Source organism: Sander vitreus, chromosome 8, assembly GCF_031162955.1.
Source record: "Sander vitreus isolate 19-12246 chromosome 8, sanVit1, whole genome shotgun sequence".
NCBI classification, from domain to species: domain Eukaryota; kingdom Metazoa; phylum Chordata; class Actinopteri; order Perciformes; family Percidae; genus Sander; species Sander vitreus.
This window is the reverse complement of record NC_135862.1, coordinates 22,791,505-22,804,181: the sequence shown is the minus strand read 5'-3', so window position 1 is coordinate 22,804,181 and position 12,677 is coordinate 22,791,505. Positions and strand designations below refer to the sequence as shown.

At 42.6% G+C, this 12,677-nt stretch overlaps 1 protein-coding gene across 6 annotated transcripts in view; it reads right to left on the bottom strand.

The window, feature by feature from the left end:
- The window catches only part of trim44 (tripartite motif containing 44), a 59,526-nt gene extending 50,994 nt beyond the window's left edge, over positions 1-8,532 (bottom strand). The window contains exons 1-3 of one of the 6 annotated variants that reach the window (XM_078257507.1): positions 8,287-8,532; positions 6,808-7,457; positions 5,258-5,335 (exon numbers count right to left, since the gene is read on the bottom strand). In XM_078257507.1, coding sequence (XP_078113633.1) covers positions 5,258-5,335; positions 6,808-7,457; positions 8,287-8,296 — 738 coding nt within the window. In that variant the 5' untranslated portion in view covers positions 8,297-8,532. Of the gene's footprint in view, positions 1-5,257; positions 5,336-6,807; positions 7,492-8,286 lie in introns of all 6 variants that reach the window. The other 5 variants (XM_078257511.1, XM_078257510.1, XM_078257509.1 and 2 more) reach the window with 5 other exon arrangements.
- Positions 8,533-12,677: the final 4,145 nt, after the last annotated feature.

Genomic DNA, 12,677 nt, shown 5'->3' with positions numbered 1-12,677 from the left:
AGTCTGGGACAGTGCCAAAAGAGTGGCAGACCGGGGTGGTTCCCCTTTTCAAAAAGGGGGAACAGAGGGTGTGTGCCAATTACAGGGGTATCACACTTCTCAGCCTCCCTGGAAAAGTCTACTCCAAGGTGCTGGAAAGGAGGGTTCGGCCGATAGTCGAACCTCAGATTGAAGAGGAACAATGTGGATTCCATCCTAGTCATGGAACAATGGACCAGATCTTCACTCTCGCAAGGATCCTGGAGGGAGCCTGGGAGTATGCCCATCCGGTCTACGTGTGTTTCGTGGATTTGGAGAAGGCATATGACTGGGTCCCCTGGGAGATACTGTGGGATGTGCTGCGGGAGTATGGGGTGAGGGGGTCTCTTCTCAGGGCCAGCCAATCTCTGTACGACCAAAGCGAGAGCTGTGTCCGGGTTCTCGGCAGTAAGTCGGACTCGTTTCAGGTGAGGATTGGCCTCCGCCAGGGCTGCGCTTTGTCACCAATCCTGTTTGTAATATTTATGGACAGGATATCAAGGCGTAGTCAGGGTGGGGAGGGGTTGCAGTTCGGTGGGCTGGGGATCTCATCGCTGCTCTTTGCAGATGATGTGGTCCTGACGGCATCATCGGGCTTTGACCTTCAACACTCACTGGATCGGTTCGCAGCTGAGTGTGAAGTGGCTGGGATGAAGATCAGTACCTGTAAATCTGAGGCCATGGTTCTCAGCAGGAAACCGATGGAGTGCCTACTGCAGGTAGGGAATGAGTCGGGGCGGTATTACATTCAATTCATCGCACCGTTGTGACGAAAAGAGAGCTGAGCCAGAAGGCAAAGCTCTCGATCTACCGGTCAGTTTTCGTTCCTACCCTCACCTATGGTCATGAAGGCTGGGTCATGACCGAAAGAACAAGATCCAGGGTACAAGCGGCCGAAATGGGTTTCCTCAGGAGAGTGGCTGGCATCTCCCTTAGAGATAGGGTGAGAAGCTCAGTCATCCGTAAGGAGCTCGGAGTAGAGCCGCTGCTCCTTCGCGTTGAAATGAGCCAGTTGAGGTGGTTCGGGCATCTGGTAAGGATACCCCCTGGGCGCCTCCCTAGGGAGGTGTTCCAGGCACGTCCAGCTGGGAGGAGGCCTCGGGGAAGACACAGGACTAGGTGGAGGGATTATATCTCCAACCTGGCCTGGGAACGCCTCGGGATCCCCCAGTCGGAGCTGGTTAATGTGGCTCGGGAAAGGGAAGTTTGGGGTCCCCTGCTGGAGCTGCTCCCCCCGCGACCCGACACCGGATAAGCAGACGAAGATGGATGGAGGGAAGTTTCAACAGACGCCATATGTGTTATTTGAAATTACATAGATTTCTTGGATGTGGAATATTTCCCTAAATTTAAGCATCATGCAGCTTCAATAAAGTGATGAAAAATGCAGATGCGGAATATATATTTTTAAATTGGCATAGAGAGACAAGGATGTTTTTATCTAACTTTGATGCTTCTTAAGTGGAATGTTGGGAGCACCAGAGTTCAAATGGTTAACTTTCTTTGAAATCGGAGCCAGTCCTGCTGCTTATTCGGAGGTCTGTTTTGTGTGATGCTTTTTTAAAAAGGCTTAAAAAGCATTCATAGAACATTAAGAGTAAATGGATTTGAACTGTCCTTGCCCTTGGCAATAGTGGCCCTGGTCCAAGTGAAAACTACTCTTTCACGCTCTCTTTTATCTCTTCCAGAAATTAGATTCTCCAATTAAATCTCCAACAAAACACCGCAATACAAGTTCATTTGAAAAACAGCACCTCTCCAAAAGTCATATAAAGTAATATAATGTGGGGAAGTAAGGGAAGTTAAAAGAGGGAGAAGAAAAATGAGAAAGAAGGCCTTTGGTTGTATAATAGCAGTTTCAATATCCAGCACCTTTTTATTGGTTTTGAGTGAGGCAATGTCAGCCAAGCAACTTTCTGGGGAATGATACAGAGTAATTCAATTAAAATGCTGTGAGGGGAGATAGAAAGGGAATGACAGCCTTAAAGAGCAATATGAGAAGGGGTAGAGAGAGAGGAAGAGAGGGAGGAGGAAGGAAAGGACGAGGTAGAGAAGGACAAGAAAAAGCAGGATGAATAAACCTAACAGCAGCAGCCAAGTCTTTTCATGCCTCAGCCTCGGCTCCCTAAGACAGCTTTAATGTGTCTGCTGCTCTTGTAGATTTCATGAGGCAGGGAAAATGGATGTAGCTACTGCACACACATACACATACACATTTGTTACTGGGCTGATGTTGCCATGCTGCTTTCAGATATCCGACTCCTCTCTCTGTAGCTGCAGAGAGCGGCTCCACAGACGACGTGCGTCCAAGACGACACCCTGCCCCGGCACAAAGTGAGTAAATAAAACATGAGAGCGAGATAAATATGCTTACTACCTGCTGTCCAGGTCTGAAGCCACAACATGCTTCACGTATCATTTCCAGCTCTTTGACAATCGGTAACGCAAGCTAACTGGCTGAATGTCAGGCAGCAATCTAAGCCATCTACGTTACTATATGCCTTTGGTCCTCTATTAATATGTATGCCTCCTCAATGTTTTTTTTCTTTTTTTTTGCATTATATTCCATTCCCAGTGGAGAATGGAGATATGAGCTTTGAGAGATTTAAAGCTGCACACCTGCAGCAAAGTACATAATTAAGCAGGCTAGATTTAATGAGCAAACACCAGCTAAGGGTTAAATGCACCCTTCACCTCCTCACAGACAGCTGCTTCCTCTCTGAAGTCTTTAGGACGTCGATACCACGCAACTTATCCTGCTTCAACACACACACACACACACACACACACACACACACACACACACACACACACCTTTCCTCACCAGGAGCAGTCACTCTGATGGTCGCCTGTCATGCATAATAAGAAACGCTGACATTTGAGAGTGCAGAGAGGACACACCGACAAATACACACATAATGGTCTCTTGAGTGAGCAGGTAAGTGTTTCGCCAGGCAAACTGCACCTCTACAGTGGAGCAGCACAAGACTAAATGTCCAGGAAGTCCTTGGGGCAGCATTGATATTTCAGTATGATAATAGACATGAACTTGGGTGGGGTGCCAGCTGCCAGTAAAAGTGTTATCTCTCGCAGGGCACACAAATTAACCTTCTACATTATGCCACTGTGCTTAGGTCACATCTTTGCAGGTACTGAGCAATGCTCCTGTGTGCCACCGCTCTCCAGTGGGTTTAGACTAAGTATTATAAGCAGAGCATAAGGCAGAACAGGCGTTGCAGGGGTGGTTGAGAGAGCAGCTGCAGCCGCTGTCGACAGTAAGTAGCTGAGACCATAGCTGAGACCTGATCCTGTCACTCACTGTTACATCTCTCAATGCACAACACGCAACTGTCTGAGGTCAGGTTTTATTTTCAGAGGCAGAACATTCCCCGACTATGGCATCTGTAATGGAAATACAGCCACTGTTTTCAAGGTTGACTTGTCAGGAAAATTCGGTTTGCAGCTTTTGTTTCGGTTGCTATCAAGAGAGAGGCGACTGTGTGCGAAATGCACCAGGCACACTGCTTTTCAGACGGTTAGACAAAAATGTTGAAAACGGGTTAAGATAATTCCTACCGCATGTGACCCTTATTTCATGTCTTCGTTTCACATGACAATCTGAGTGGCACAAACAAATTCTTGTCACTTTCCCCATCCCTCAATGACCACCATGGGATGTGCACAAGGCTGCACAAGTGCCATCAGTAAACAAAAAAACTGAGGTCAACCTTGCTGGCATTATTACAAAGGGGTGAGTGAGTATGTGTGTGTAAGCCCTTTCTCCCCATCCTTCCTGTGTGTGTGTGTGTGTGTGTGTGTGTGTGTGTGTGTGTGTGTGTGTGTGTGAAAAGATTTAAGTAAAATATTTCTACACTGCAGTCAAATACAACAGCCCAGTAATAAATACTAACTTTGTGAATGTTAGTATTGATGCATCATGATGGTCATTAATGAGCAATGATATTTGAATAATTTTAGGGTTATATTGGGCGGCACTGTATTTAAAGGTGTCTTAATATTTTGTCCACCTCATTTATTTATACAGAAGGGGTAAACATATTAGAACCCCCTTACAATTTAACACAGTATATACATTACAGCCACTCTCTTAGTCCTAGATTGACTACAATGGCTTTTTTGTTAACTTAACAAGTTCAAAAAGAGTTTAAAAACAGCCACAGGGTAATCTTTATGTCTCTCTTATTTTATGCATGACTATGACTATATAGAATCAATTTGAAAATACAACCTCTGAATAAGCACAGAAGTGCTGAGTCAAAAAAGTGACATCGGCTGAAGCCTGACAATGACATGACTCAGTAATCACACAATGATGCCATCACTTAGACTACACTTCAAGAAGAATTATATCTGCAAAACCCCAATATGCAATGTCTGCAATCTGTGAATGGGGCGGCATGATAAATATATGGATTGAAATAATTGGCTCTCATGTTTACTACCCAATGCCTTTATGACATAATCTCTTTCTAATCCCTTTTTATCTCATTCTAGACTGCTGTGTCTCCACTGCTGCAGTGTCTGCTGTATATCGCTGCAGGGCTTTCTGCTGTACCCGCTGAATGAGAAATGAGTAATAATTATAATGATAATAATAATACATTTTATTTAATGAGCCTCTCATGACACCCAAGGTCACTTCACAAACAATCATCAAACATCAATTATAGTCATCTCATACAAATAAAAATAAAGAATATAAAAAAATAAAAATAAAAAATAAAAGTCAGTCAGTCAGTCAGTCAGTCAGTCAGTCAGTCCATAAGTAATGACTTATTTTTTTCTCCAAACCTTACCAGAAACTTAAACAACTAGAAAAAAAAACTAATTTAGATTTTGTGAGACGAAAAAAATAATAATAATCACACATTCATGATCTTCACATCAGATTGTCAGCTTCGTAGTTAGGAAAGTCACGAACTGGGGAAACTGAAATATACAGAATTGCACAAGATGATACGAAGAATAGCAAAAAATTGAGCTGCAGGGGTTGCAGTGTTCATTTGTCAGGCTGGCTGAGACTGCGGTCATTGCTTGCGAGGAGGTCAAGTCTACCTTTTGTTGCTGCAGAGAAATTCTCATTTCATTTGATGAGAGCTCATTTCTAAATGAGAACAGTTGAATGCAAATCCTTTGGGGTTTTCTAAAAATGGCCCTTACTGTATAACTCGCGTTTAAGATTTGAGTCAGTGTTCTGTGTGCAGGAGTTTGCACTCACCTCGGGGTTGGTCCACTTGGTCTTGATCTTCTCACCCATCTGTTGCGTACAGCCCAGCAGGTCGTAACCTTGTCTGCTCTACAGGCAGAGCAGACAAACACACAATAAACACAACACTCTGGCGTGGAGTACGCCACTACATAAAACACAGCACGTACACAGAGTTGCTCTGTTATTAGTTCATTGTTCCACTGGTAATCGTTTAGAAGAGCACCACCAAATTAACGTATGCTTTAATTATCAGTTTACAAATCCATGGAAAAAAAGACTGGGCCCGAAAATCTCAGGATTGATAATGTGACAATATTGTTTGCTTTGCTGTTTCTAGAAGATGTTTACACACAACAAAATGCCATGGTACATCCTTGACAGCTCCCCAGTCAATCACAGGCTACAATTTTACATAAGCTCTGACATGTTACATGCTCAGAGCAATGTACAGCAGCAGGAAATCATATCACTACACCAGGAGATAATGGGTTCTTTCACATGAATACACTGACACCGTAAGCAGGATAAAAGCTAGAGTAGGTTTAGAGTAAATAATATAACCTTCAGCTGTGTGTGTGTGTGTGTGTGTGTGTGTGTGTGTGTGTGTGTGTGTGTGTGTGTGTGACACTCTTTGTCTCTCATCAATCCATATGTGGCCATGATGTAAAAGTAAGGCAGTGTATTACACTGCTCTACTTTTGTTTTTTCAGATATTCAGCCACAGGGTAGAGGACAAAACTCGTGCTCTGTAAATTACAGTCAGCACACCACGTGCGTCATTACTACTGTAGCTGAATGCACCGGATTTGTGATTCAGTTTATTTTAGTGTTCGCAAACAAAACCCTTGACTGTTCAAAATACTAATCCAATACTAAGTCCTTTTTCTGATACTATCACACCTCTGTTAATTGGTCCTAGGTTGCAAAAACACAGTGAGTCCGAATGCGTTCAGTGGGCTGATAACATCTGACTCTAAATGGTTCTATAATCATCACAAACACTATGCTCTGCAGAACTGAGCCCATAGTGACAATGGAGTTATTCTCAAAATCCAATGCAGCATTAGCCCAGCTTACTGGACCAACTGCAATGCCGCACTGAATGAGTGAATGGTGACTCCATGGACCTATTTATTATACCTGAGGCAAAACGCCATCTGGAAATGGAAGAGGGGTGAAGCCATGATTGGCGGCAAGCCAAACGGACAATGGGATATTCATAATGATCCATTTCCATTTCACAGCTTTCATCAGAATTATTTATGTAGCTGTGCAATTGAATCAATTTAAGAATGACGTCATGTGGGTGATCATGAGTCACACAGAGCTCTTACAGAGCCCTGGTGAGTTGACTTTAAGACTACAGGGCCTACAGCTATTGACATACTACTTAAGACGGAATTTTAAATGCAAACCAGATAGACGCTGCTCTGAATACATTATGTTATACATTACAGAGCCGCAGATGTTTTGATTTAGTACAGTTGAAGGCATACAGTAAATCACACACAGAGCCGTTTCACCATACATAAACCTGCCACGGTAAGTGTGTGACTCACCTTCTGCCACACGTAGGCCTCATGCAGGGTGATGATCTCATGCTCACGGTGCTCACCCTGCACGGCACACACCACACAGATGATCTTCTCATCTGGTTTACAGTAGAGTGATCCTTCCTGTCCATGCTCCTTGCAGCGCAGCCTCTCTACTGTCACAGTGTCCCTCTTCCCCGCCTCTCTGGCAGCCACGACCTCTTGCCCTGCTTCTGCACCCTCAGCTCCATCACCCAGCTCAGCCTCCAACTGTACACCATTCTTGGCTCCTTCTCTTTCCCCAGCATCACCACTCTCATCGCCATTAGCCATTGCCACTCCGAGTGGCGCCATCTCCTGATTCACACCCAGTCTAGCTGCCCTCTCAGAGCCAGCCACATCCTCAGCTCCATCTCCAACTCTGGAGCATCTGTTGTTGCCGAGTCCATTAGCTTGTGTCCCCTCATGGTTGTAAGGCATTATGGGGTGATGTGTGCTGCTGGCATGTCTGTCAGCATGGACAGAACAGAAGGCAAAGCTGCAGGTGTGGCATACTTGTGTGGCCGGTTGGGCCTCGTCAGGCTCGCACGCATCACATAAGCCGTCCATCTGCGGCAGCTCCTCGTGTTTCAGCCCCATAGCTCCTTCATGCGGTTCCCCTTTGTGGTCCATGGTGGCTGATAACAATTTTGGAGATAAGAGACGTAAGTCCTTATAGGAGACACACAGAGTAGAGGACAGGTTATTAATAGCTGTGACCTTTTGTAAACAGCTCCTATATTTGCAGAGGGGAAAGTCCAAGATCCTCAGGACTAATCCCCCCCTGATATAATATCCCACACCAGATGATGCATGGAGGGATGCAAAGTCCACAGGAAACAACATCCAGTGCAACACTATCACACAAGCAACAAAAAACACACACATCGTTTTGCAAGGGGAATACACGCAAAGACACCATCTGCAGTCACGGAACAGTCTTTGTGTACAAACACACTCACTTTGTTTACTGAATTTCAAACAGAAAGTGCTGAGTATGGCTGTACACTCAGCATGACCCACCACCTGCACTCTTATCTCACCTCCCTCTACACGTCATCAGGCCCTGACCTTTACATGTTTTGTTCGTTTGTGTCTTTATGCCCTCTCGCCCTACTTTCAATTCACTCTGCGGGAGTGAAGCTGAAAGAGTGAAGAGAGACCATGGTGCATGCCTTGTTTACAGAACACACACACACACACACACACACAACTCTTTTTTTCTCTCTCCTCATTTTCTCTCTTTCTCCTCGAAGCCTTCCTCTCCTGAGCTATGTGTGTGGGTACTCGTTCCCCACTGCTGACATAAACAACCGGTAGAAGAAGGGCTGTAATACAGATCAAATAAAATAAAAACGTCCCCTCTTTTACCACAGCTCTCTGCTATTTCTCTGTCTCACACAATAATACAGTGCTTCCTCACACAAACACGCACAGGCATTTTCTCCCTCTCCCCGTGGGGCTTACCAGTTAGCATCTCACTGCAGTGTACTTACTCGTATGTGTCTTTCTCGCCTTCTGACTTCCTGTCTAGGGTAGCTATGTTTTGGAATAACGTTAACGTGGAGGCAGTGAAGAAATTAGCTTGACAGCTAACTTCCTTAGCACAGCCGTTGTGCCTTGAATTCTATTAACGTTACTGAGCTGTCGACTGATCTACTTTCACTTTACAGCAGAAAAGAGGCTCCAGCTTCGATCCGACAGCATTTACTTCCTTATTTGTCTGCTTTTTCTACTTCCTGCTTGTAGTCTCCTGTGTGTATGAGAACGGCAGAGGAGAGACAAGCAGAGGCTGGAGAGAGAAAGCCCGTTTGGCAAGCACTAGCTACAGACAGCGACACTCCTCACCGGAGGCAGGTAACGTTAGAAGGAAAATACTCCTACAGTTGAAATAAGTTGCTAACGTTAACTTAGTTGTTTCATGGACGAGCATTAGCTAGTTATTTTCAGATTTAGTGATGTAATAATGAACGCTAATCGTGACGCTATGTTTGTTTAACTTTGCCCCCAGCTGTAAGCTAACGTTAATTGATTAAACCAAAGAATTTCTAATAAGGGAAGTAGTTCCACTCTCTCATTACTTTCGGCTTCTGAACTGGTTGCAGTTCCACCAGCGTTCCATATAGGGGGCGCTCACAAGCCAGTGCAGAATGAATGGGACTCTATGGAGCTATACCCCTCAAAATCCACACTTTTCTCAGGATATAATTTTTTGTCTAGTAATTTGAATGTTGCATTCGAAAGGGGAGGCTAAGAAAATACACACTGGTGGGTGTTAGATTTTTTTAAAGTGGCTTTTTTGTTCTAAAAAGCCTTTTAAAATGTCAATGACGTCATACACATATATACAGCCAGAGATACTGCTTTACGGCAAGCTCTGAGTCGCTTCCTTTGTTCTCTCGAAGCATCGACAACACAGCTGACAGGTTAAGCTCTCCCTGTTAATACACGTGCTAGAAAGAGGTTTGCTAATGTTTTAAAGACCATGCCGAAATATTCACACTGACATTCTGGTTCTGCTTTGGATGCCGTCAAGCGGGATCTCCGATCGTAATCAGTCCTTCACTGACCAATCAGCATTCATTAGCAGAATGCTAGCGTGTTATGGGCAACAACAACTCAACCTGTAAGAAATCGAAAGGACACAAGTACTCGTTCATTCAACTTTTGACCTATAATCCATGTTGAACTTGCAAAAACTACAATCAAATCTGAGATTTCTCAAAGACAATCAGGCGAAAGAGACAAATGTAGTCGTCTAGCTCCATAGAGTCCCATTCATTTAGCACTGGACCGCGATGACCCCCAGTGGAACTCTGGTGGAACTGCAACCAAATTTGGTACAATGGGGCTGAATAGGGAGTGGAACGGCTTTCCGTAGACGGGCTTTGATTAAACCATTCAGGTAACGTTACCGTTAAGTTACAGTCGGTCAGGAGCTAGCTAACGTAACGTTACCTCAACTGAAGTTAACGTTAGCTAGCACTAACTGTATTTTTTTGTTTTTAAACAAATTACATCTAACAAAAGCTTTTCTTTGTGTCACCACATTTTAAAAATGCTAATTAAAATGAAAAAAAAAATATATATATAAGTAATGTATACAAAACTCATCAGAAAACACATGGGGGGACAGTCTACCTGAAACTCACGTTTGCATAGCTACATTGGATTCATATTAGCTGCTTTTTCCATCAAAAATAATAAATAAAAAACTTTAAAAACCTTATCAGCTTGTTTGACAACACTGCAGACATTCCCTAAATCCTTCATAAGTTACCCAATCAATAATATTTATGGATTCCGTTCAGTGTACAGTACACAAACAAAGATGGCAACCGAAAACCTTAGCCATTTTAGTTGTCTTTATTTCATTAAATACATTAAAACGACAGTGATAATAACAAAATACAAGTGAAAACTGTAATAAATGAATAGGAATAAACAGAAAAATAATTGTAAATATTTTGCAAATATATGCAAAACCAGGCTTGTATAAAGTAATGTGATTACATGGTTGTCTTGATGTTCTGTACTGGTAAGTCATACAGTGCTTTTTGTGTTGCATAACCAGTTATATCTATTATAATAGATTGAACGAACTTCGTCCCAACCAATAAAATATAAAATTGCTTTGTAAGAAAGAATGTTGCTAGCCTGGGAAAACCCTGACGAACTTCCGGCAAATTTGAGATTTGCTCTGTAAGTCACTCTCAGTTACAACTGAGAAGGGTCTGGTGTCAACCAGGCTAGAATGTGTAGGACACATAAATCATGACCAGTGCTCAAAGACCTGAAACAGGGGCGTTTCTAGGACTTGAGAAGGTTCGGGATTTAGCTCGAACCCATTTAAATACACTGAATGCAATGCAAAATGGGGATTGCCTTGCTTACCTTGTTAACCCTCTATTGCATGGTGTTGCCATATGGCAACAAATTCTTTTTCTTAGTTTTTTTCACAATAAAGAATATAAAATGCATTGTTTTCTGTTTAATTATGTAAATAGTCTTTTATTTTGAACTTTCATATATTGGATGACATCACCTAACCAGGAAATCCTGTTTGCACCTTACCCCTCTTCTGCACTTGTGCCACACATAGCTATATATAATGGACCAACAGATCCCGTTCCTCTGGACGGAGACCAGTGAAGGCCATTAGAAGCACTTTTCCGGTGAATGCCGAGCATTACTGCGCAACCTCCAACTGAGAGAGACAACGTAAATGTGACATGAACAACCTGTCTGAAAGTTGTAAGTCTTCTGGTAGCTGTGCCAAAAGAAATCTCAATCATTCCGAATATTGCAGAGACGGAGAGCGTAGGTATATGTAAGGAGATAACATAGGCACAGGCTAATTATTGCTAATTAAAATGCTAGTTAACATTAGTAATTAAACTTAAACAGCTAATATAAGTCGAAACTGCCTGCAAGCTTTTCCTGTACTATACGGTAATTCCTCTACTATGCGACAATAAGTTGCGTGGTTATGACACAATTGTTAGCCTATTTTTACAAAAATGGCTGCTACGGAGCCATAACGTGAGATACAAGGTAATGGAGCCTTTTATACATTGTCATGTTTCTTTAGAAATAAACAATGGAAAAATAAAGTCTTTAAAGTGCCCATATTATGAAAAAAACACTTTTTCTGGGATTTGGGGTGTTATTTTGTGTCTCTGGTGCTTCCGCATACAAACTTTGAAATAAAACCATCCATGCTGTTTTGAGTGAGATACAGGTTTCTGAATGTGTCCTGCCTTCAGTCTCCAGGTGAGCTGTTCAAAATCTGCACGGCTTTCTACATAACTAGCCAAGACGAGGGGCCTAGGGGGCTAACCGTTAGCATGCTAGCTCGTTCTCAATGGCAAAACACTGCTACAACACACACAAATTCACCCTAATCTACAAAATAAATTGTATAGAACTACTTACATGTCCCTGTTCTGCAGGTATTCCACACAAAGTTGGAAGTGCGCCCTCGTTGAGAAGAAGTCTCTCGGCTAATCCTGCCTTGTACATGCCGAAGTTGCAGAAACACCTAGCTAGCTCATGTAATCCTTACCTAGCTACTGCGCATGTGTGACTGACAACAAAGATCCTATCTTACAGAAGTGAGATGTCTCACTCTGTAGCTAAAACAGAGACCTGAACACAGGGTGAAAAGAGGAGCTGCAGCAATGGGCAGTACAACAAAAATATGGTGTTTTTTGAAAATTAAACCATGTAAACCTATTCCGATATAATCTCAAATTACAATTATGAACCTGAAAATGAGCATAATATGGCCACTTTAAACGCTTCAGATGTAAAGTTATTCGCTGTCAAAGTGACATCAAAATGAATGGCAGTCAATGGAATGCTAAAGGCGGGTGAGTGCTTGTTAGCACCAAAATGGCACCATAGGAGCTACACGTTGTTGACAGACACTTACCCCCTTGGTGCCACACTGAAGCTCACGTCCCAGTATCAGCCAAAATGTAGGTTTTTTATTTTTTTATTTTAGAAGCATTTCTTTGGAAAAAAAAGAAAAATCAGCTGTTATCTGGGGAAAGTAAACTTTCAATTTTCATAATTTAAACCAGTTAAAATGCAATATTTTTTCTGTAAAAGGCTAAAATTAATTCGTTGCCATATGGCAACATTATGCAAATATTGAAGTGAAATCTGTCCATTCAGCCTAATGGGCTCAGATTGAGTTACATAACTCTAGGCTACTCTGACACTACGTTTGCAATTATTTATAATATTTCAAAACGAAACAATATTACATTTATTTATATTATATTATTCCAGCCATTTTGTAATTCATATATTATCTGAGTTATTAATTACACACTAATATAAATGAATTGCTT